Here is a 25,925-nt window from a genome sequence, read left to right as displayed (position 1 = left end):
TACATGCAAGTACAATGAATAGTAGTGAACAATAAAATTGACTTTTTCTACCATTCATTTGACAACTAAAAACAAACTTCTTTTGCAGTAGATGACTTTCTCAGCTAAAATTGCAGGAGTCAGTTTTTCGCCTACTTGTATTGAATCAAGAGCAATGGGAATCTTTTAGCAAAAGCAGGAGGTCAATCAGTCCTTTGAGGGCAGTAGCCTTCTAGTGCTTGTATGCATTTGTCGGTTTATCGACGGATCAATCATCATATAGCCTTGGAGTGTCTTCTAAATCATATCCAAATATGTTACTGTATGGATCAGTGACTGAAGCTTCTAATGATGCTTCAGACTCATTATCAAATTTATCCGAATTATCATTGTCTTCCTGGAGGGACTTCTTTAACAAATAAATAAAAAATCAGGAATATGTTTTGGGGAAGTTTCTTCAAAATATAGGGATGAGTTCCCCAATCTTCTTTATAACAATATTTAGAATGTAAGCACTATGATAGATCAATTTGGTTTTGCAATCTTGTCATAGATGGGTTAAATAATGAGGGATTCTGTTTGGAGCAAAATACTGGAGTAATATTGAAGGTTTTTCCCGGGATTCTCAGGGATCTAGTAAAAACCAGGGGGAAAATATCCAGCAGCAATTTTAAAGGTATCTGTATACATGGACCTATTTGGTTCAATGTAGAACAGATTTTGAGAAAAAAGTTTTTTAATATAATCAGATTTGGAAGCAGGGAAATATTGAGTAGGCTTAGCAAAATTATTAGGCTTGGCATAAGGGTCATAAAGAGTACTAAGGGCGGATGAAAACGAAATAGGTTTCACAGTAGGGATACTACCAAGAGTAGTAAACCTATTAGCAATGTCCAAAGGAGTAGCAAGTTCATGTTTAACAAGTTTGGTGTCAGAAATTGGGGAGGAGTGGCAATCTTCTTCCTTTTATCTTTCTTGCTCATATTTTCTGTAGAAATTCACAAGTAAGAAAATTAGGAATAAAATTATTGGATCCGCTTAATATACTCAATATCAAAATCAAATACACTTAAAATAGCTCGCCGTCTAGCAAAAATATGTTTTGATGTAATTTTTCCATCCTTTTCTAACACATATTTAGCACTTTTACAATCAATACGTAATAGAAATTTCTTGTTTAGTAAATCACTTTAAAATTTAGAAATACATAATACTATGGATAATATTGATGTTCTTATATTTTCTAAGTCTATTATGAACACTGAAAACATTTCTAGTCATTTCTTGATATCAATAGACAAAATGGTCTTGTTGTTTCTGCTAAAAATATTAAATTGTTTCAAACAAAAAATTAGATTCCTTGGTTATGATACCTTTGAAGGCAAGATTCGATCTAGTATGGAGGTAATAGCATTAGCGAAACATTTAATGGCTTTCTGAAGTTTTTCAAGGAAAACTTTAGGAATAGGATCAAACTGGTTCCACCATCTCAAAAACCAAAGAGGGAAACTAGTCTTGAATTTTTTATCAAAATTCAAAAACCAGGAATGCGTCATTTCTTTGGTTTGGAACAACATGAACTTGAACCAGGCATCAATATAATCAAGGAAGATATCCACACACACAAGATGTCACTGATAATGTTACTAGAGACTTTCCTCATACTTCTCCAGGTCTCAAAAGTATTGAGGAATTTCCTGTTGTTAATCAACAATCAACATTGCCTGGATGTCCACTTGTCGAAGCCACTATGACTAAGTAGATGGTAAAAGTTGCTTCCTCTTCTACAACTAATAAATCAAACGAATCGTCTAAGTCCAAAAAGAAGTCTGTTATCCATCAATAAATTTTTCTTTCTAGTAAGGCTTACGACTATCATCTCTACGCATTACTATGGATATGAAAACATCTTGATACTATCAATAATTAGACATTTGACGGCATCTCAAATTCTCCAAATAATCACTAATACGGTTAGAAAATTGGAAGTAGTTCTAACAAAATGTTTAATAATAGTGTAAATCAATGTATTAACACCATCAGGAACTCTTATTCCTATAGTTTCATAACAAATAGGTAATCCTTCGTCATTATGCTTAATAGCATTCTGAATGGTTTCTTTTGCTTCTGCTGTGAGATGTTTATCCCACCAACGTTGAAGCATTCTAAAAAAATTAGTAGTTAAAATAGTAACTATCTCAGGTTGTTTGAGATTGTTGTTCATATAAGCATTTGTAACCATAGACATTTTACTCATGGTATTGAGGATCTCCTATTCAGACAATCCATCAATACTACATTCATAAAATTTTTCAGCAAAAACAGAAAATTGGGTTTGAAAATTTTTTTCTTCAACCTGTAAATCAGGAGGTGTAGGTCTGGGATATCAATTCTTCGTCAGACTCATTGGCTTGTGTCCTTTTGAGGAAAATCTGGCAACCTAAGGTTTTAAATCAATATTTTGAGATTTGTTTTCAAGTAAATCAAGATCTTTAAGAGTGGAAGAATCACTGTCAGATGATTCTGCAGTAAAGAGTTCAAAAATAACAACTTCTTTGCCATTGATATTTAAAGCATTGGTAGAGGGTTGTTCTTTCTTAATATCCGCAAGCATTTGATTGATTTTATCAAGAGTATTGGCCTGTTTGTTTTTTAAATCAAGTTTTGGCCTATATTCTGGTAAAATAACCAAAAGTTTTTCAACAGCTTTTAAAATAGTTTTTTAAGATGGAGTAGAAATAGGTTTTTCTATCTTTTCTTCAATATGATCTAACTGTTGTCCTATAACATGGAGCGTTTGGTTAACAAAATTGTTTTGTTCAATAATATTTTTTGTCACCATTGTAATAGTAGCATTGGGATCAGTATTGGGCATCTTACTGGGAGAGGCTTTTACCTCAGTTCCCTTATGAGAAATAATAAATGTCTCAAAAGGAGGGTGGCTAGATTTAACCACTGCCTTGCCTTCTTCATTGACAAAACTAGCTTTTACAAAACTAGTTTTTCAGCGAAGATTTGAAAAGAAATGGCTATTCCTGATGTTTTCAATAAACTTTGGGAGGATTTGAAAAGAAAAAATTCAAAAATATTTCTACAAATGATTTACAACGTGGAGTTGGTTTTATGAAAAAGAAATTATTGAACTTAAAGCTTAGATTAACAATCTCAAATCTGAAAACGATTCTTTTAAACAAGAATTATTGTGTTTAAAAATTGATAAACAATTTGATCAAGAAGCTCCTTCCGATAATGAGCAAATGAATGATTTTGATTCCAGTCCAAAGGAAAAGAAATCTTCTGATAATCAAATCTGTTTAATTCATCATACTATTCCCTAAATGGTTTTCTGAAGTTACTATAATTGTTTGTCATGAATTTCAATTTTTTGTGAGTGCTATGATTGACTCTAGATCGGATATGAATTGTATCCAGAAAAGAATAATTCCTAGTAAATATTGTGAGAAATCAACTGAGAGATTATTCTGGACAAATGGGTCTCAGATGAAGATCAAATATGAGCTTAATACTGCTTAATAATTTAAATTTGCTTCAAAATTTGAAATCTTTGCTTTCTGTTAAAACAAACCATTTGAATTTCCTACAACAGGAAATCAAATTCAAAAAGATTTCTGAACTATTGTCTAATAAACTACTTCAGTCAAAAATCAGTGATTATAACAAAAACTTGGTTGATATTGTTTGTTCTAATCTTCCAAAAGCATTTTGGCATAGGAAGAAACATGTTGTTTCTTTGCCTTACATTAAAGATTTTTGTGAAAACAACATTCCAACTAAAGCTTGACCAATTCAAATGAATAGTGAGACTTCAGAATTTTGCATAAATGAATTCCATGATTTGCATGCTAAGAAAATTATTAAGCATAGTAAGTCCCCCTTGTCTTGTGCTGCTTTTTATTCTAGAAAAATGCAGAGATTGAGAGAGAGACACCCAGCCCAGTGATTAATTACAAACTTTTGAATAAGTTCTTAGAGTGGATTAGGTACCCTATTCCCAATAAGAATGGCTTAATTCATAGGCTATGTGATACAGTTGTCTTCTCCAAGTTTGACCTAAAATAAAGATTTGGCAAATCTAGATCTTGGCAAATCTAGATCAGTGAGTCAAATTGGTATAAGGCTGTCTTTGCTAACCCATTTGGACACAACGAGTGGAATGTGATGCCTTTTGGCCTAAAAAATACCCATAGTGAGTTCTAAAACACCATGTATGATCTTTAAAATCCTGTAATAAATACAATAAACTATGTCAAAAGGTTTGCTACCTTCTTCCATTTCATACCCAGAAGTTAAAATATTTAAAGTTAAAGCTTTCAAAATATTAGGATTATCCAAAGCAAGAGTTAAATCAGAAAAACAATCGAAGTGGACATTACTCCTCACGAAGGTGGGCAAGTCCCTGAAGATCAGGTGGTTGCGGAGGCAAGGACCTAGGGCAAAGATTTGGTTGGTCAGCGAGCATACTTTTGCCAAGACGAGTTTATTGATGAGTTGTTTGGCGCTCACGTTAAAGGTGGCCTGCCCGCTCCCACGCCTGAGGTTGCGGCAGCCTTGGTCTCTTTTTAGGGTGTCCAGCGTAGGCTGGAGCCTATTCGATGGGAGAAGTTGCCCGGGAGGAGGATGTCGGTCCTCGTATTTCTTTGTCTCCCTTGGAGGCAATGACACAGATGACAAGGCACTTGAGTAGAATGTTGGCCCCAGTAAGGCTTATTCTCCTTCTTGTCTGCTTTTGTTTGCAAGCGCTTTCTTTTGGCTCCTAACTTTACTATGTTTTTGTAGAATGTTGAAGCCCTGGCATATTGGGTCGTGGAGGAAAGGTCCAGTTTGGAGGAGGAGGTTCGCGAGTGGCAAAAGTTCTCATTTTTTGCCAAGCAGGAGAACAACCACCTTAAGGATTAGAGGAATTACCTGTGCTGTTGTCTAAAGCAAGTTGATGGTCATGTCCAATCCTTGGAAGCTGACCTAGATTCTCTTCGCGAGGAGTCATCTAGTTTTCAGTCTGAACTACTTCGTGTTAAGAGCCTCCAAGCCCGTGGCAATTTTGCCCTGCATGAAGCTAAGATGGAGAGGGCAGCCATTTGGGCAGAGGTTCTGCACCTTAAAGGGGCATTGGACTCCTATGAGTGCTCCCAGGCTGGTGTTGAGAAGAAGCTTGAGGAGGCGCTGCTGCTTTGGCTTCTTCTGGAAAGGAGCGCGAGAGGGTGGTGAAGGAGTTGGCTGCGAGGAGAGAGGCGTTCTGGAAGGAGTGCCATAAGAAAGACTCCAAGATCTTCGAGCTGCAAGGTGACTTGGATAGGGAGAGGGCTACTTTTCCCTTGTACAAGAAGGAGCGCGCCGCGATTGATGCTCGCCAAGATAAGAATCTGGCGAGTCTGGAGAGGTTGTCCCTGGAAGTGAATGAGTCAAGGGAGGCTAGACGCTGAGCTGGCTGCTGCGAACAACGAGATTGTTCGGCTACATCCTCAACTTTCTACCGCCCGTGCTGTCTAGAACAGGACCTTTGGATATGGGTACGACGTGGGGTTAGTGCGGTTGAAAATGCATATGCTGGCCGCCAACCCCTGATGACCTAAAGAGTTTAAACTTTGCAAACTTTATGCATGATGCCTCCGCCTATCAATATGCGGACTCAATGGGCTAAGATGTGATGCCGGACGCCTTTTCTCGTCCCCCACCTAAGGATGACAAATTTGTTTTTACTTGTAATGACTGCTGGCCCTTGTTTGGAGCTTTTTTGTGAATCCTTGTAAGCCTTTTTTGGACTTCGATTTTCATCATTATGTTGCTTTTTGCCTTGAACGTGTTTGTTTATTTTGGTTGGCCGCTAGACGTGTGGTTTGTTTACACTGCCTTGTCTCTTTTTGTGCATTTATTCTTTTCTTTTGGCGATATGGTCTTTTCTTTTCCTTTGGCAATATGGTCTTCTCATGTTTTCCTCATGGTATTGGCAGTCATTTGGTCCCTTGGCATTTTATGCCTTCGTGGATTGTAGTGGGAGTGCATTGGTCGGGGCACCTTGCGCCCATCTTGCTTTTTGAGGGGATCGTGGGGTCTTTTGAGCCTCACGCCCGTTTGATTGCACAACGAGTGTGAAGTTTAGCTTTTGGTGGCTAACTTTTGGGAGGGGGTCGTGTGGTCCTTTGACCCTCACGCTAGTTCAATTGCACCGCGAATGTGAAAGTCAGCTTTTGCTGGCTAACCTTTCGGAGGGGGTTGTGTGGTCTTCTGACCTAATTTCCCGTACAATAGCACCGCGAATGTGAAATTCAACTGTTGGTGTCTGACTTTGGAGAGGGCCTTATTATCTTTGTGACCTCCATGCCTGTTCCTTTGGAGAGGGCCGTGTGGTCTGTTCGACCTCCACGCCCGTTCGTTTGAAGAGGGTCATGTGGTCTGTGCGACCTCCCTGCCTGTTCGCTTGGAGAGGGTTGTGTGGTCTGTTCGACCTCCACGTCCATTCGTTTGGAGAGGGTTGTGTGGTATGTTTGACCTCCATTCCCCTTCGCTTGGACAAGGTCGTGTGGTCTGTTCGACCTCCATGCCCATTTGCTTAGAGAGGGCTATGTGGTCTGTGCTACCTCCACGTCTGTTCGCTTGGAGAGGGTCGTGTGGTCAGTTTGACCTCCACGCCAGTTCGTTTGGAGGGGCTGTGTGGTCTATGCAACCTCCATTCCTATTCATTAAGAAATGGTCGTGTGGTCTGTGCGACCTCCACGCCCATTCGTTTGGAGGGGCTGTGTGGTCTGTGCGACCTCCATTCCTATTCATTTAGAGAGGGCCGTGTGGTTTGTTCGACCTCCATGGTCATTCGTTTGGAGAGGATCGTGTGGTTTGTGCGACCTCCACGCGATTAGCTTGGAGAGTGTTGTGTGGTCTGTTTGACCTCCACGCCCGTTCGATTGAAAAGGGTCATGTGGTCTATGTGACCTCCACACCCATTCGCTTTGGAGAGGGCCATGTGGTCTGGTCGCGCTTGTTTGTTTGAAAAGGGTTGTTTGGTCTGTGCAACCTTCACGCCCGTTTGCTGGGAGAGGGCTATGTGGTCTGTGCGACCTCCACCCTCGTTCGGTTGGAAAGGGTTGTGTGATCTGTGCGACCTCCACACCTGTTCGCTTGAGGAGGGCCATGTGGTCTGTTCGACCTCCAAGCCCATTCGCTTTGGAGAGGGCCATGTGGTCTGGTCGCTCCCATTTGTTTGGAGAGGGTCATGTGGTCTGTACAACCTTCACGCCCGTGTGGTCTTATCATTTGGAGAGGGTCGTGTGGTCGGTGTGACCTCCACACCTTTAGCTTGGAGAGTGTCGTGTGGTCTGTTCGACCTCCGCGCCCGTTTGGTTGAAAAGGGTCATGTGGTCTATGCTACCTCGACACCTATTCGCTTTGGTGAGAGCCGTGTGGTCTGGTCACACCCGTTCGTTTGGAGGGGATCATGTGGTTTGTGCAACCTTCACGCTCGTTCGCTTGAAGAGAGCCTTATGGTCTGTACAACCTCCACGCCCGTTCGATTGGAAAGGGTCGTGTAGTATGTGCGACCTCCACTCCCATTCCTGTTGGAGAGGGCCATGTGGTCTGGTCCCGCCCATTTGTTTGGAGAGGGTCATGAGGTCTATGCAACCTGCATGCCCGTTCAGTTGGAGAGGGCCATGTGGTCTGCGTGACCTCCATGCTCGTTAGCTTTGGAGAGAGCCATGTGGTCTGGTCGCACCCGTTCGTTTGGAGGGGATCATGTGGTTTGTGCAACCTTCACGCTTGTTCGCTTGGAGAGAACCTTGTGGTCTGTACGATCTCCACGCCTGTTCGCTTGGAGACGGTCATGTGGTTTGTGCGACCTCCATGCTCGTTTGCTTTGGAGAGGGTCGTGTGGTCTATGCGACTTCCACGCCTGTTCGCTTGTAGAGGGACGTGTGGTCTGTTCAATCACCATACCCGTTCGGTTGGAGAGGTCCGTGCGGTCTGTGCTACCTCCACGCTCATTTGCTTTGGTGAGGGCCAAGTGGTTTGGCTGCGCCGTTCGTTTGGAGGGGGTCGTGTGATATGTGCAACCTTCACCCCCGTTCGCTTGGAGAGGGTCGTGTGGTCTGTTCGACCTCCATTCCTATTCTCTTGGGGAGGGTCGTGTGGTCTGTTCGACCTCCACGCCCATTTGTTTGGAAAGGGTCGTGTGGTTTGTGCGACCTCGACGCCCGTTCGCTTTGGAGAGGGCCGTGTGGTCTTGTCAAGCCCATTTGTTTGGGCAGGGTCATGTGGTCTGTGCGACCTCCACGCCCGTTCGGCTGAAAAGGGTCATGTGGTCTGTGCGACCTCGACGCCTGTTCACTTCGAGAGGGCCTGTGGTCTGTGCGACCTCCACACTAGTTCACTTTGAGAGGATCATGTGGTCTGTGCGACTTCCAAGCCTGTTTACTTCGAGAGGGATGTGTGGTCTGTTCGACCTGCATGCCCGATCGGTTAGAGAGGGCCATGTGGTCTGCGCGACCTCCATGCCCATTCGCTTTGGAGAGGGTCGTGTGGTCTGGTCGCGCTCGTTCGTTTGGAGGGGGTCGTGTGGTCTGTTCAACCTTCATGCCCGTTTGCTTGGAGAGGACCATGTGGTCTGTGCGACCTCCATGTTTGTTCGCTTGGGGAGGGTTGTGTGGTCTGTGCGACCTCCACGCCCGTTCGCTTGGGAGAGGGTTGTGTGGTCTGGTCGCGCCCATTCGTTTGGAGGGGATCATAAGGTTTGTGCAACCTTCACGCTCGTTCGCTTGGAGAGAGCCTTGTGGTCTGTACCACCTCCATGCCTGTTCGGTTGGTAAGGGTCGTGTGGTCTGTGCGACCTCCACACCCATTCACTTGGAAAGGGTCGTGTGGTTTGTGCGACCTCCACGCCCATTCGCTTGGGGAGAACGCTGTGGTCTGTTTGACATCCACGCTCGTTCGCATGGAGAAGGCCATGTGGTCTGTGCAACATCACGCTCGTTCGCTTGGAGAGGGTCTTGTGGTCTGTGCGACCTCCAAGCCCGTTCGGTTGGAAAGGGTTGTGTGGTTTATGCAACCTCCATGCCTGTTCGCTTGGGGAGGGTCGTGTGGTCTGTTCGATGTCCACGCCCATTCGTTTAGAAAGGGTCGTATGGTTTGCGCGACCTCCACACTCGTTTCCTTTGGAAAGGGCCGTGTGGTCTGTGCGACCTCCACGCTCGTTCGCTTTGGAGATGGTTGTGTGGTTTCTGCGACTTCCACGTCTGTTCGGTTGGCGAGAGTCATGTGGTTTATGCGACCTCTACGCCCGTTCGCTTGGGGAGAGCAGTGTGGTCTGTTCGACGTCCATGCCCGTTCGCATGGACAGGGTCATGTGGTCTGTACAACCTTCATGCCCGTTTGCTTTTAGAGGGTCGTGTGGTATGTGCGATTTCCATGCTCGTTCACTTTGGAGAGGGTTGTGTGGTCTGTGCGACTTCCAGGCCTATCCGCTTGGAGAGGGACGTGTGGTCTGCTCGACCTTCATGCCTATTCGGTTGGAGAGGGCCGTGTGGTCTGCACAACCTCCACGCCCATTTGGTTTGGAGAGGGCCCTATGGTTTGGTCGTGCCTGTTTGTTTGGAGGGGGTCATGTGGTCTGTGGGACCTTCACGCTCGTTCACTTGGAAAGGGTCGTGGCGACCTCCAAGCCCGTTCGCTTGGAAAGAGTCTTGTGGTATGTACGACCTCCACGGCTGTTCACTTGGAGAGGGTCGTGTGGTCTATTCAACCTCCACGCCCATTCTTTTGGAACGGGCAGTGTGGTCTGTGCGACCTCCACTCCCCTTCGCTTTGGAGAGGGTCGTGTGGTCTGGTCATGCCCATTTGCTTGGAGAGGGTCGTATGATCTGTGCAACCTTCACACCCATTTGCTTGGAGATGGCCGTGTGGTCTGTGCGACCTCCAAGCCGGTTTTGTTGAAAAGGGTCGTGTGGTCTGTGTGACCTCCACGCCTGTTCGCTTGTGTGACCTCCACGCCTGTTCGCTTGGAGAGGGCCGTGTGGTCTGTGTGACCTCCATGCCTGTTCGCTTTGGAGAGGGTCGTGTGGTCTGTGCGACTTCCACGCCTGTTCGCTTGGAGAGGGACGTGTGGTCTGTTTAACCTCCACGCCAGTTCGGTTGGAGAGGGCCATGTGGTCTGTGTGACCTCCACGCCCGTTCACTTTGGTGAGGGCCGTGTGGTCTGGTCGTGTCGTTCATTTGGAGGGGTCGTGTGGTCTGTGCAACCTACACGCCCGTTTGCTTGGAGAGGGTCGTGTGGTCTGTGCGACCTCCACATCCATTCGCTTGGATAGGGTCGTGTGGTCTGTGCGACCTCCACTCCCATTTGCTTGGAGAGGGTCATGTGGTCTGTGCGACCTCCATGCATGTTTGCTTGGAGAGAGCCATGTGATCTGTTCAACCTCCACGCCCGTTCGCTTGGAGAGGGCCATATGGTCTGTGCGATCTCCACGTCCGTTCGTTTGGAGAGGGCTGTGTGGTGTGTTTGACCTCCACGCCCGTTCATTTGGAGAGGGTCATGTCGTTTGTGCGACCTCAATGCTTGTTCGCTTGGACGGGGTCGTGTGGTCTGTTTGACCTCCAAGCGCATTCGTTTGGAGAATGATGACCGGAAGATCATATATTCCGAAAAAGAATAGAATTTTGTCTCTAGATTAAATAAATGTTAATGAATAAAGAGATAGACTTTCTAAGGATAGAACCTTTTTAGGTTCTTGGCATTCCACGGGTGTTGCAACTCTTTCCCCTCACTATCTTTGAGTCGATATGGTCCGAAGTGGTTAGTAGTTCTCACTACGTAAGGCCCTTCCCATCGCGGACCAAGCTTCCCTTCGTCTCGTGTGGTGACTCGTGTTTCTCTTAGGACTAGGTCACCGACTTTGAACGACCTTCATTTGACCTGTTTGTCGAAGTATTGCTCTATTCTTCTCTTGCTGAGGATGTTCTAGATTTCAGCATCTTCTCTTATCTCTTCAAGGAGGTCTAGTTGTTCGGTAAGAGCTTGGTCGTTCCTCGCCTGATCAAAGTGGCTGGTTCGGTGTTGGTAAGCTGACTTCTGTGGGGGCTACTGGTTCGGTGTGTTACTAGCAAACATTTCTTTAAACAAGTTCTTTTTTTCAAGTGTCCAACGGTTCCCCTAAGCACTTAAAGAGCATCATCATCTATACCACCGTCTTCTTCCACTTCTCCAAGACCTCGATGGATACATGATGTTTTCTTCAATTTCCATGGCGAAGACACCCGCAAGAGTTTTACAGACCATTTATACACTGCTTTAGAAAAGAAAGGCAATATCGCCTTTAAAGACGACGAGAAACTTGAGCGAGGAAAGTATATTTCTCAAGAGCTCTTGAAAGCAATACGTGAATCCATGTATGCCTTCCCCATTATCTCAAAAAATTATGCTTCCTCAAGATGGTGCTTGATTGAACTTACCCAGATTGTCGAATGCATGAGAGAGACGGGTTTGACAGTTTTGCTTGTTTTCTACCATGTTGATCCCTCTGAGGTACGAAACCAAACTGGGGCTTTTGCAGAAGCTTTTGCTAGGCATGAACAATACCCTAATATTGTTATGGAGAAGATGCAAACGTGGAGAGTTGCTTTGAAAGAAGTGGGCATCATATCCAGATGGCATCTTAGGTAACATTTTTTCTTTTATTCTTATAGCGAGAGCATGCATGGATAAGTTGGAGATTCTCAAATTTGTACCCCCATAAAATTGGATTCCAGCCTGTTCTACCAATCAAATTTAATTGGATCCATAGAAATACACATGTTAGACGTTGATCAGTTAGCGATCTAGCTCATGTGAAAAATTATAAATTCTTGATGTGAAATCTAATCCCTTTAATTAAATAAATTTATTATTTGATCCTTATGGATATATTACTATTATGTTGGGGAAGTGCTACTGCCACGATTAGGTTTGGATACAAAAAATATTTCATCTTAATCTCATCTGGATCATTACAATTTTTTCAAATTTTCACACAAAATACAATAAACAATTTAACATTTTCAAGTTTCAAAACAATAATAATATCAAAAAATAACATTCTAACAATATTTTATTCAACTTTCATCTTTCATCTCAACTCATCTCATCTCAACTTACTATCGAAACCTTGTAAGAGATTTCATAAAAAAGAAATTTACAAACCGATATGCCTTTACGTGATACGCTAGATTTATATGTAAGATTGTAAATAGATTTTATGCTATACTCGTGATTATTTGCAAAAAAGAAAATGTAAATTTTAGTTAGTGGCCTACCTAGACTTACCCTACCCCTAGGGGCTACGGTGTGGGGTAGCCCCCTCCCTGCCCCCGCATCCTGGGGGAGGGGCGAACTCCCAATCCTCCCTCCCCCTGCCCACTTCAATAAAAGACTATAGTCCACTAGGCCCAAAAATTATTTTTGGATCAGGGCTTGGAAATTTTTTTAGAGAGAAGGTGGAGGTTCTCTCTCTCACTTCCTTCCTTTCTTCTTTTCCAGTTGCTTTTGTGTGTTGTTTTTCATTTTTGTGTTTTATTAGGTCTAATAAAGAAGGTGATCCCAATCCTCTGTTTATCGTGTTTCCTCTGTTTTCTCACTCACAAATCCACAAATTCTCTGTGGACATGCAGTGTGCGATGGTGCTTGTGTGATGGTGGTCATGCGATGGTCATCAATGTGCGGTAGTGCGATGGCCGTGTGGTGGTGCTCATGCGGTGTGCGATGGCCGTGATAGTCGTGCTTTGTGTGATGGGTGCTAGTGCTCGTGATGGATGTGCAGCGTGGTGGAGCCCCCTGGGTGGCCGTGATGGTCATCGATGGGTGGTTGTGCAATGGCCATCGGGTGGCCGTGCGAAGGTTGAGCTCGTGAGTGTCACTTGGTGCGATGGTCATCGAGGGGCTGGTAGGTGTTCGTGAGGTCAAAGGAAAACGTAAGGGAGGGGGTCACGGGCATAGCAGAAGGTAGAAGAAAAAAAAAAAGAGAAAAAGAAAAGAATGAAAAGAAAAAATATAAGAGAGAAGAGAGAAGAGGGGTGGCGGCGCAAAAGAAATTTTGAAGCCTTAGTTCTTGCCATCTACTTGAGCTCTTTAAGTCTAATAAAGGATTTTTTTCTGAGATCTGTGTTCTTCACTTTCCCGATAATCCTTTGTTTTTCACCTTTTCTTTTTTCTCCGAGTGAGGTGTTGAGCCACTTGGAATGGACGCAACTTGGGGCAAGAGCTGGTAGAGAGGGGCGGGCGATGTTATGGCCAGTGATTGTTGCGGCGGTGCTTGAGCGTAGAAGGGTCTTCTACGCAGTGCAGGCAGGTGTCCATGCGAGATGGGTGCTCGTGCCGTCTTGGCCTGGGAAGCCGATGCTTGCGGTGGGCTTACCGTCTGGGTTCATGTCAATGCTCGTGGTGGGCGGCAGTAGCAGAGAGGGGGTCGGGCTAGGGAGAGAGCAGTAGAGGGGGGCAACGACATTGAAGAAGCATAGAAAGGAGAAGAAGTAGAAAGTAAAAGGAGAAGAAGTAGAAAGTAAAAGGAAAAGAAAAAGAAAATAGAATAAAGAAAGTAGAAGGGGGGCGGGGGGCTAGGAAGAGATGAAACCCTATGCTCCCACTTTCAATTTTTTATGTGTTTTGTATTTTTATTGTGCTTTCTTTTTGCAGTTTTTTGTTAATGAATAAAAAAGAATTAGGCTATTGGACTTGGTGTCCATAGAAACAGAGTCCCATACTCCTCCCCCTGGGAGGACGGAGGAGGTCAGTGCTTCTCTTCTTTGAAAGAAGGATCGTTTAGTTCTGTTTTTACAGAGCGTTCTCTCTGTTAGGAGTGAATTTTATAGAAATTAAGACAATGTTCGCCACAAAGGAATTTGTGTGCGAGGGTACCCCAGAGTAGATGCGCAGTTTGGCTTGTAGTCTAGGTTTTTCCTGTATTGATAAGTCATGGCTGTAACTTTGGTTCATTCAATGAAATGAAGTCTATTTCCATAATATATATATATATATAGGGTCCAAAAGTGATCAAAAATACATTTTTGGACTCAAATTATAAATTTAAATTTGTAAATATGACTACAATTTAAAGAGTATGAAGTTTTTAAATTTGCTAGCTCATATTTTGTCCCACACCGCTTAAGTGTGAGACTTGTATTGTTAAGACAATCTATAAAAGAGTCACCCTACTACACTATGACTTACACAAAGTATTACGTAAAAGTCCTACTTAATACATATTAATATATTTATATATTTTAAAAATAATAAATATTTATATATAAATATATATTTATATAAAAAAATTAGGTGCGGCAAGGGGACAGGCCCCTGCCAATGTCTTGCCATGCGGAGGCGAGAAAAGCGAGGTGTGGGGCCAAACTGCCCACCCCTACTACCCCTACCTAAATCGTCTGATATTCTAGCCACCATGAGAGTATTCCCCCTCCCAATAATAACCAGTTCGCAAGCTTCAGTATACTATAAATTAAAAGAAAAACTAGACACACATTTAAGCCAATGATGCACCCTCTTTTTCTTCTTTGTCTGCATAGCTTCTTTCCTATTTTTTGTATCTCCATCACCTTAATTCTCTATCACACGTGGGACTCTATGTAAAGAAACTCGCTTTGGATTCTTTTTTTTTCTAAATATTTGTTGAATATTTGATGATCTAATTAATGTTTCTGAATCAAGATCTGTTTGGTTGCTTTTGGTTGTGGATGACCACGAAATTAGGGAAATGATGAGGGGGATTTGCCTGCCCATTCAACTAGTGCTTGCCCCCAAATATTAATCGTTTCATCTTTGACCATTGGCCATTTAGCTATTTGGATTTTTTTAAAAGATGTATCATATTCTAACTATTAATTGTGTCATTACTCATGGTTCCTCCTCTCTAGGGACTGACTACCTTCTTAATTTTCATCCATATCTACTCCTCTAAAAAGTCAGCATTTCTATGGCTTCTCTTCATCCTCAGAGCTACAACTTCCTTGGCTTTACTATATGCATCAATTACTTTTGACTACATATCATTATTGCTCCTGTGAGGGGGGCCCCTTCGGAGGGAAGGGAAGCTGGGACCAAAATAACCACCCAAGAAGGGGAAGCTAGGACCACGATGAGAAGGCCCATCTGTAGTGACTGCAGACAACCAACTCGGCTCCTATCGCCTCAAAGAATAGTCAAGGAATTGAGCTCCCCCACCCTTGGAATGCCGAACATCTGGAGAAATACTATGCATAGGGGCATGGAACATTGCAATTTATGAAAATTGTAAACTTACTTGATAAATGAGAATGCCCGGATGTTTGCCTCAAAACTCATTGTCGCCTAAAATTTAAAAGTAACGAAGCCAAGTCCCTAGACTCGCCATGAAATTGAGTCCCTAGGCTCACTGCAGGATAAGGCCAAGACCCTAGACTCGCCAACCCCCCATTCTACAAAGCTGAGTCCCTAGATTGGTCGTGTGGTCGAGACCAGGCATCGAATCCCGAGTCCTCGTCAAGGCCTCGCGACCAAAGAAGTCGAGTCCCTTGACACGCTGCGGGGTAAGGCCAAGTCCCCAGACTCGCCAACTCCCCATTCAACAAAGCCGAATCCCTAGACTCGCCATGAAGTCGAGTCCCTTGACTCGTTGAGGGTAAGTCCAAGTCCCTAGACTCACCAACCACCCGTTCAACAAAGTCGAGTCTCTAGACTCTCCACAAAGTCGAGTCATTAGACTCGCTGCAGGGTAAGGCCAAGTCTCTAGACTCACTAACCCCTTGTTCAACAGAGCCGAGTCCCTAGACTTGCCCCAAAATTGAGTTCATACACTCGCTACGGGATAAGGCCAAGTCCTTATACTCGCTAACCCCCCGTTCAACAAAGCTGAGTCCTTAGACTCGCCGCGAGGTCGAGGCTGGGCATTGAATCCCAAGGCCTCGTGACCAAAGAAGTCGAGTCCCTTGACTTGCTGTGGGGTAAGAACAAGTTCCTAGACTCGCCGACCCCATGTTCAACAAAACCGAATAGGTGTTATCAGGGACTCAAACAATAGGAGCCAAACAGGTGGCATCAGGAACTCGAATCGACATGAGATGAACAGGTGACCTCGAGGAACTTGACTGACGGGCGATGCAAGTAGTGTGAAGTACATTGAATTCCCACCAAATTCCCGTGATAGGAATTCGCGGGGTACTGTGAGGGGGCCCCTTCGGAGGGAAGGGCCCAGGCCCAAAGAGATCAAGCTGCGAAGACCTCAGGCCCCTCAAGCGAAAACCTAAGCCAAGCCAAAGGCCCAGGCCAGGAAATCCTGTACTGGGCCCACAACGACGTGCAGCCGCAAGACAGCTCAACCACGATTTGACACCCTGCCATGGTAGGTCGGTGGAGGCAGGCTTGACTAGAACACAACCTGACACACTGTCAAGACAAGGAGGAGGTGGCAGGTCTAACCCAAGCACGACCTGACACCCTACGATCTCCTTTGGCAGTCGGATCCAAACTAGGTATAAATAGTAGCCATCCCACCTACAGGTGGTCTCTCTCTGAATCCTTTTTACTACTCTCGCTTTACTTAATCTTCTTCATCAGATACCCTCCACTGACTTTGACATCGGAGTGACCCTGGACATCACTAGAGCCAACTCTTCCTCTTAACTGCAGGTCTCGAGGGTTTGGTTGTTGTAAAGCTTCTCGGGCTGTGAAACACGACATCAATAGTGGCGTCATCTGTGGGATCATTTTAGCCCCATAAAAGTGTGTACTTCGCATGCCGGCAACGACACGCTCCCAAACTACACAATGGGAGAATAACCAGAATGAAGCAATGGAGGCGAGACTTGTGGACATGGAGGAGACGATAAGGAAGCTGACAGATGAAATTGGGACGAACCGCTAGGAAAATGCAGCCCTCAGACGAACCAAAGAGGAGCTAGTAGGGGGAGGAGAACCAAACAGCAACGAACACCTAGAATCGCGGTAGAGGAAGAAATGCGCAAGATGCACATTGAACTCTGAGAGCTCGGGGATTAATTTGCAGAGGTGGCTAAGAGAATGGGCACGTTGTCCACCATAGATCAGTTACTCGTCAGTACCAACCTCCCATATAGCGCCAGGGTTATGGCAATACCACTCCCACCCAAGTTCAAAATTCCCCAGATGGAGGTGTACGATGGGTCCAAAGACCCATTGGAGCACTTGGATACATTCAAGGCCCACATGACCCTGCACGGCTTCTAGGGGAAATCATCGGCCGAGCCTTCCCACTGATAATCAGATCTATTTAATTCATCTTACTATAATCGTTTGTCATGAATTTCAATTTTCTATGATTGCTATGACTGACTCTGGATCAGATATGAATTGTATCCAGGAAGGAATAATTCCTAGTAAATATTGTGAGAAATCTACGGAGAGATTATTCTCAACAAATGGGTCTCAGATGAAGATCAAATATGAGCTTAATATTGCTCAACGTTTGCCAAGATAATGTCTATTTTAAAATTCATTATGTGCTTGTTAAAAATATGATTGATAAGATCATATTAGAAATTCCTTTTATTTCTTCTTTGTATCCATTTTTTCTGAAAAAGATGGTATTACTACTGATCCTTTCGGACAGAAAGTTAAGTTTAAATTTGCTTCAAAATTTGAAATCTTTGCTTTCTAGTAAAACAAAACATTTGAGTTTCCTACAACAGGAAATCAAATTCAAAAAGATTTCCGAACTATTGTCTAATAAACTACTTCAGTCAAAAATCAATGATTTTAACAAAAACCTAATTGATATTGTTTGTTTTGATCATCCAAATGCATTTTGGCATAGGAAGAAACATGTTGATTTTTTGCCTTACATTAAAGATTGTTTTGAAAAGAACATTCCATCTAAAGCTCGACATATGCAAATCAATAGTGAGAATTTAGAATTTTGCAAAAATGAAATCCATGATTTGCTCGCTAAGAAAATTATTAGGCATGGTAAGTCTCCCTGGTCTTGTGCTGCTTTTTATGTCTAAAAAAATGCAGAGATTGAGAGAGGGACACCCCGCCTAATGATTAATTACAAACTTTTGAATAAGGTCTTAGAGTGGATTAAGTACCCTATTCCCAATAAGAATGACTTAATTTATAGGCTATGTGATGCAATTGTCTTCTCTAAATCTGACCTAAAATCAGGATTTTGCCAAATCTAGATCAGTGAATTAGATACGTATAAGATTGTCTTTGCTATCCCATTTGGACACTACGAGTGGAATGTGATGCATTTTGGCCTAAAAAATGCCACTAGTGAGTTCGAAAACACCATGTATGATCTTTAAAATCCTGTAATAAATAGGATATACTATGGCAAGAGGTTTGCTACCTTCTTTCATTTCATAACTAGAAGTTAAAATATTTAAAGTTAAAACTTTCAAAATATTAGGATCATCCAAAGCAAGAGTTAAATCAGAAAAACAATCAAAGTGGACAGGGCCACTAAATAGAAATGATTGAATCATGCCTAGGATACTAATTTCAAATTTCTTGAATCTAACATCTCGTAATCAAATAAGTACTGAAGCATTGATGTCTTTTCTCGTCAGAAGTTTAACGGCAACTTGAATAGGACCAATATGCAGAAATTTATAATCTGTAACTAGAAAATCTTGAATCGATTTTCTATTAAACAGACAACATTTTTCATGAGCTTTTGAAATAGCATAGGTGTGTTCAATATTTTTAACATTGAACTCAATTTTAAAAGCAGACTGGATCCAAGGGGTTTTGTAAATAGATTTGACATCAATCTTTGGAATACTCCAATGATTAAAATCAACAGAATCAGTTTCTTCAAAAGAAAAATCTTCATTATTGATGTCAGGTGGTATACTAGACCTGAAACTAATAGATGAATTAGATCTAAACATTCTATTTATTATGAAATCAACCAAAACATAACTTAATACTTACTAACCCTATATTCACTCATATCTCTATTGCATTTCGTAACACATACCTTTAGTCTAATCTTGTACCCACTCTTGCCCTACATGCTCTCCTGGCAAAACGGACTTTATAGACACGGTTCTAAGAAGTCAATTACAGAGAGGGTGCTGCCAACAGAAAAATGAATTAAAAAGGAATGAGTAAGCGTAAAGCAAGATTTGGAGATAAGACAATAAGCAGAATGAAAGAAATAATCAATCTACCAGTAGGCAAATGGCTCTGATACCACATATATATATATATATATAATTTCAAATTGGCCTCTCTTTTTGTTCTAATAAAGTAAATTCATTGGTACTAAAATATATATATATATATATATATATTGATGTACGTGGTTGTCACATGTTGCGTAAAAACTAACGAAATGATTTTTCTTTTTCTTTTTTATAAGAACTAACGAAATGATTACAATTAGAATCTACCCTAGCCATTTAAAGAACAAAGCAATTATACCTAATCAGCATGCCATTGTGAAAAGTTAAAAAAGTAAAATTAGCATAAAAAAACCAAAACTTAGAAACTTATATTAAAATTTAAAAACATTATAAGAATTTAAATAAATCGTAAATGGTTTATCGTGGCTCAGTGAAAGAATATTATTTATAATGGAAAGTGGAAATAAACTTATAACAGCTACCAGAAATTAGGAAAAAAAACCACAAAATAATTTGTAAGTTCATCTGAAATAAATAATTTTCTTAACATAATATATGATCAACTGGAAGACATGACTGGCACTTAAAGTTAAAACCCGTCCATTCACGAAGACCAAGGTTCATCGATTCTCAAAGTCGCTTTCAAATATTCTTGGGTTTCCTAAATTTTCTTCTTACTACGTTGAAATTAAGATCACCAACATAAAGATCCCGTTTATATTATAAATATATTATATATATATATATATATTATATAGATATCAAACTTCAAATTGGTTGACATGTTACCCTCTTGCAGTATCAAAACTAATAATGTAATATGCATCGTTAAAATACGTAGTTTGCATTTTAAGAGAAAATAAAATGCCTAATCAACATGCCATCATGTTAAAAATTCTAAAAAAAATACAATTAACATAAAATAAAATAAAGTAATTGAAATCAAGAAAATCAAGCTAAAGTTAAAAAGAAAGCCTAAAATTATACAAATGTTTTTAACTCAAAATAAATTGAAAGGGAAAAAAAACAGCACAAAAATAACTTGTAAGCTATTTATCAACAAACTTTCTTAACATAAACACGGTCGGGTATTTACCAAACATAAACAACTTGAAAGCTCTTCTCATAATTCTCCAAGTCATTTCCAAATTACTAGCTAGCAAGCACTTCTTTAAACAAGTTTTTTTTTTTTTTTTTCATCATCAATACCACCGTCTTCTTCCACTTCTCCAAGACCTTGATGGATACATGATGTTTTCTTCAATTTCCATGGCGAAGACACCCGCAAGAGTTTTACAGACCATTTATACACTATTTTAGAAAAGAAAGGCATTATCACCTTTAAAGACGGCAAGAAACTTGAGTAAGAAAAGTATATTTCTCAAGAGCTCTTGAAAGCAATACGTGAATCCATGTACGCCATCCCCATTATCTCAAAAAACTATGCTTCCTCAAGATGGTGCTTGACTAAACTTGCCCAAATTGTTGAATGCACGAGTCCCTAGACTGGTCGTGGGGTCAAGACTGGGCATCAAATCTCGAGTCCTCGAGGCTCGCTACGATGTCGAGTCCCTAGACTCGCTGCGGGGTAAGGCCAAGTCTCTAGACTCGCCGACCCCTCTTTCAACAAAGCCGAGTCCCTAGACTCGTCGTTGGGTCGAGGCTGGGCATCGAATCACTAGTCCTCGTCAAGGCCTCGTGACTAAAGAAGTCGAGTCCTTTGACTCACTGTGGGGTAAGGCCAAGTCCCTAGACTCGCCTTCCCCCTGTTCAACAAAGTCAAGTCCCTAGACTTGCCACGAAGTCGAGTCATTTGACTCACTACGGGGTAAGGCCAAGTCTCTAGACTCGCCGACCCCTTGTTCAACAAAGCTGAATCTCTAGACTCGCCACGAATCGAGTCCCTAGACTTGCTATGGGGTAAGGCCAAGTCCCTATACTCACCGACCTCTCGTTCAACAAAGCCGAGAAAACCTTAGGCCCAAAGAAATCAAGCCGCGAAGACCTCCAGCCCCTTAGGCAAAAACCTCAGGCAAGCCAGAGGCCCAGGCCGAGCAATTGCGTATCGGGCCCCTAGCCACAGGCCCGTCCGGAAAGGTTTTGGCACCAAGCTCGGCCGCGCCAAGAGGCACACTGTGGGCTAGTAATCACTGGAGGGACTCAATGAACTGCCGAGTCCTGCCATAAGGCATGTTGCAGACTATAGCTGTTGGGCGTAGGCGGCAGGGTGTGCCCCATCGCAGGTACTATAGCCTGTGGCACGTCTCATTCAATGTGGCACGTTGCATTCAATGCGTGTCAGGGAACTCTGCATGCAACAAGGAGGAGGTGACAAGTATGGCCCAAGCACGACTTGACACCCCACGATCTACCTACAGGAGGTCTCTCTCTGAATCCTTCTTACTACTCTCTTTACCTAATCTTCTTCATCAGATACTTTCCACTGACTTTGGCATTGGAGTGACCTCGAACGTCACGGGAGCCTACTCTTCCTCTTAATTGCAAGTCTCGAGGGTTTGGTTGTTGTGGAGCTACTCGGGCTGTGAAACTTGACATCAACAAGTCCCTAAGCTGATTCCCTTGTACTTTACTATCAATTATATGAAACTGCATCATCCCATGTCCCTTTGGATTTGGTATCAACAGCAACTCCCAGATCATCAACGTACCAAGAAACCCTGATTCCATATCAAAACCTATAATTCTCCCATGGATTCTAATTTAGAAACACCCCCTAAACTCTCCTAATTCTCACAAAAAAACAATGGAAATGTAAGGGTCAAAAGTTAAACATTATTAGGCACTATAAGAAAGCCACTTATTTGCGACTGGTTAATTCTGGCTAAAATGAGACAGTTTTCGTCACAAAAAAATGGTCACAAATATCATTTTTCTTGTAATGAGGGTGTTAAAATATTGTAGATATGAGAACGGTCGTACTCTAATTTTATTAATAACCCTTATTTATGGTAGAGTAATACCTTATACAAAGGGAGCATGGAAATTACAACCAAAATCCCAAAACCATGCTCCTTATAATGTGCTAATAGAGGTTGCACATTAATACATTATCATACATTTGGCTCTTGAAAGGCTATCACTTTCTCATAATAATTAATTATCTTTTCATTTTTCCCATGTATGAATCAACAATTGTCCAAGAAATCATTAAAATGATACTTCAAGGATTGAGTCGTAACTTTTCAACTCTTTCCAAGGACCTTGTTGGAATAGAATCCCATGTGGAGGAAATGATGAACATACTTGGTATTGGATTGGATGATGTTCGCTTTATAGGAATTCATGGTATGGCTAGAGTGGGTAAGACAACTTTGGCAGAAGTCATTTATGATAGAATATCTTACCAATTTGAAGCTAGCAGCTTTATTAGAGAAGAAACTAGAAATCGTGGTTTAGTTTCTTTACAAAAACAACTTCTTTCTAAGATCTTCTTGGAAAGGGAAATAAATATATGGGACGATCGTGAGGGAATGAATATGATACATAATAGAATGTTATAAAACAGTATTTTTAGTCCAAGATGATGTGGATAGAGAAGAACATTTAACGACATTACTAGAGAGCCATGATTGGTTTGGTCTGGGGAGTAGAATCATTTTAACGAGCAGAGATAACCATTTATTGAAAAGACATGGAGTGAATGATATCAATAAGGTTAATGAGTTGAATAATGATGAAGCATTGCAGCTCTTTAGTTTGGCAACTTTCAAGAAACCCTATCCTGAAGAAAATTATGTGGATTTATCCAAAGGCTCTGTGAAATATGCTCAAGGTCTTCCTTTAGCTCTCAAAGTTTAGGGTCCTCCTTGTTTGGTAGAGGAACAAATGCATGGAAAGGTACTTGGGATCAACTAAAAGCAAATCCTAATAAAGGAATTTTAGATATACTTCAAGTAGGTTTTGATGGATTGGAGAATTTGCAAAAGAAACTGTTTTTAGATATTGCTTGTTTATTCAATGGAGAGGTCTTTAGATAACATTTTAATGGATATATTAGAAAGTCTTGGTTACTACCCATACCTCAATATTGATATTCTCAAGGAGAAATGTCTTATAACCATCTCATCTAAAAGGTTGAGGATGCATGATTTGCTACAAAAAATGGGTCAAGAAATAATTTATGATGAATCCACCAAAGCGCTTGGCCGGCATAGTAGATTGTGGCATTATAAGGATGTCCTTCACGTGTTGAAGAATAATACTGTAAGTGGGTTAATCCAGATACAAATCATGTATAGTGCATTTTCTTTCTAATTCTTAAGTTTTTTGCAAATATTTCTCACACGATTTTATTGTTCTTGCTTTTTAGGGAAATGACATAATTGAAGGCATAATGCTAAACTTACCAAATCAAAATGAGGAACGAGTCAGTGTTAGAGCCTTCTCAAAGATGAAGAAATTGAGAATTCTTAAAATTCACAACACAAGTTTTGTCAACATGAGTTTTTCTAATCTCTATGATAAGTTATTGAATCTGCATTGCCACAACGACCCTTTAAGATTCATGCCAACACATGGGTTACGGGGGCTAGAATGGTCTGAATATCCTTCAAAATCCTTGTCAAACAGCTTTCAAGCAGACAATCTTATTGAACTTAGATTTCAATGTAGTCACATCAAACAACTGTGGAAGGGAATTAGTGTAAGGTGTTTTCTTCTTGTTCTTCTTTCTACTGATGGTACCTTAATGCTTTTTTTTTTTTTTTTTTGTCTTTTGTTCAATATTTATTGTTTCATAGTAGAGTTTTGGGAGTTTGAAATGCTTTGATCTTAGCAGCTCTCAAAACTTGTTGGAGACACCAAACTTCACCAGAGTCTCAAGTCTTGAGACACTAGACCTTGAAGGTTGTACAAGTTTCTCTAAGGTCAACTAATCTATTGGTGTTCTCAAATGGCTTAGACGATTGAATCTACATGCTTGCAAACTCCTTGAAAGCTTTCCAAATGAGATTAGCTTAGAGTCACTTGAACATTTTTATCTTCTGATTGTTCAAGATTTGAGAAGTTCCCAAACATTGTGAGAAACAAGACTTCATTGCGGTTACTTTATTTGGATGGTACTGCCATAAAGGAACTACCCCCATCATTTAAGAGTTTATGCGGCCTTTCCATATCGTCTTTACATAACTACAAAAAGCTCTCAATTTTTCCGAGCATTATTTGTAGTTTGTCATCTCTTAAAATTCTGGACGTATCTGATTGACTAGCACTTGGTGGAATTCAAGACATGAATGGTGTGGGGTATCTGGAACAATTGTATAAGGGTGGAACTCCTATCAAATTCACTAAGTTTTTCGTAGTGCCAGAGTTTTGCTCAAATGATGCTTGCTCTACGCAAGAAATGTTTGTGATCAATGATGACTCTATTGGAGCCTTCTGTTTTGGTTTTGATGACAGAGTCTACTACATTAGAAGCTTGAATCATGAAGAAAGTAATTTGCAGACAAAAGGCTATGACGATGTGAGTCTCTTTGATCTCTTCATATGTTGTTTTGTGGGAGTGGTTATTTAATATATATATGTATATATATATATATACACTCCAATTAACATCTTTCTGTTTTTTGGTTTTACTTCACATGCAGGAAAATAATTGTTTTAATCCCAAGGTAATGTATGGCTCTTCCTTGGGAGCTGAAATTCCAGGGTGGTTCAACATGAGAAGTTTTGGTTCTCATGTAACACTTCAAATCCATCCAAACTTAGATAATGGTAGTAAGTGGGAGGGATAAGTTCATTTTTCTATTTATGAAGTTGATGAGGTAGAGAATTTAGATCCAAGGATTTTCAAGGGCAGTCATCCTGATAAAGGCCTGTTTGTTGAGTTCGTTTATCATTTTGAGACTAATGAAGGTCCTCTTAAAGAACCCTTAGTCCTTCGTGCCCCCGAAGATCACCCTTCTGTAGGGCCATTTCGGTTTGGGTTGTATCTACCAGCCAAGTGGTTTTTGGAACAGTCAAATAATTTGGATGGATGGAGCAACATTGGAGCATCTATTAAAACAAGTAGCTCGAACGTGAAGGTGAAAGAGTGCGAGGCACGCCTTCTTTGTCAACATCCTCATTCTGAATTATATAATGCCTTTATTCCTATTGGTTTAAAATTAGAAATTAGGCATCATCTTTGTTGTTGTTTGGAAATGGGTAGTCATATTGTTGTACCTATTCGTTTCTAAGGCATAGTAAGAAATTAAAATTTGGGAGGGGGGTCAGTACTCCAAGCCAAGTAGTGTAAATGGATGCAATTCATGTATATATTGAGGCTTTCATCAATTATTAATGCTTGTGATTGGACAAGACATTTGAGAATGCAGAAGTGTGAGATTTGCAATGCTCTATACTAGCTGTACATTAATTATGAGATGGAACTCTTCATTCAAGCGGAACAAAAGATATCAGCTAAGCAATTCCAGATGTAATTCAGGTAAAATTTCCCTTGGGTTAACATCGACCGACCTTAGTAGTGTTCCTTTATATTTTTTCCACAAATTTCTTATTTAACAATATGGACCGCCCTCCTAAATATGTGTGTGTGTGTGTGTGTGTGTGTTTGTGTGTGTGTGTGTGTGTGTGTGTAAAAGAGTTTATATATATTTCTAATATTATGTAAGAAGCAAAGTTTTAAAATTTTATAAAAATCTACCATATATCATTTACAATTCATTAGGGTTTCTTTTTTTTTCAACCCCCTCGGATCTCAATCTATAATCTGTAAAAATGGTTTTTATGCTCTCCAATCACACAACACCATGTCGTGATTTCATTAATTACTTTACAATAAACTAAATCAATAAATC

At 41.4% G+C, this 25,925-nt stretch overlaps 1 protein-coding gene and 1 pseudogene across 1 annotated transcript; both read left to right on the top strand.

Annotated features, from left to right (window-relative positions):
* The first annotated feature begins 22,236 nt into the window (after positions 1-22,236).
* On the top strand, positions 22,237-22,941 carry LOC121259532 (annotated as a pseudogene).
* Positions 22,942-24,114: 1,173 nt separating this feature from the next.
* LOC121259533 lies at positions 24,115-25,324 on the top strand. The gene is made up of 2 exons (XM_041161149.1): positions 24,115-24,589; positions 24,714-25,324. Exons 1-2 carry the CDS (start codon positions 24,356-24,358, stop codon positions 24,858-24,860), a joined length of 381 nt encoding a protein of 126 aa, XP_041017083.1. The 5' UTR covers positions 24,115-24,355; the 3' UTR covers positions 24,861-25,324.
* Positions 25,325-25,925: the final 601 nt, after the last annotated feature.

This window comes from Juglans microcarpa x Juglans regia, chromosome 4D (assembly GCF_004785595.1).
Source record: "Juglans microcarpa x Juglans regia isolate MS1-56 chromosome 4D, Jm3101_v1.0, whole genome shotgun sequence".
In the NCBI taxonomy this organism is placed as follows: domain Eukaryota; kingdom Viridiplantae; phylum Streptophyta; class Magnoliopsida; order Fagales; family Juglandaceae; genus Juglans; species Juglans microcarpa x Juglans regia.
This window is presented reverse-complemented; position numbering and strand designations above follow the sequence as displayed.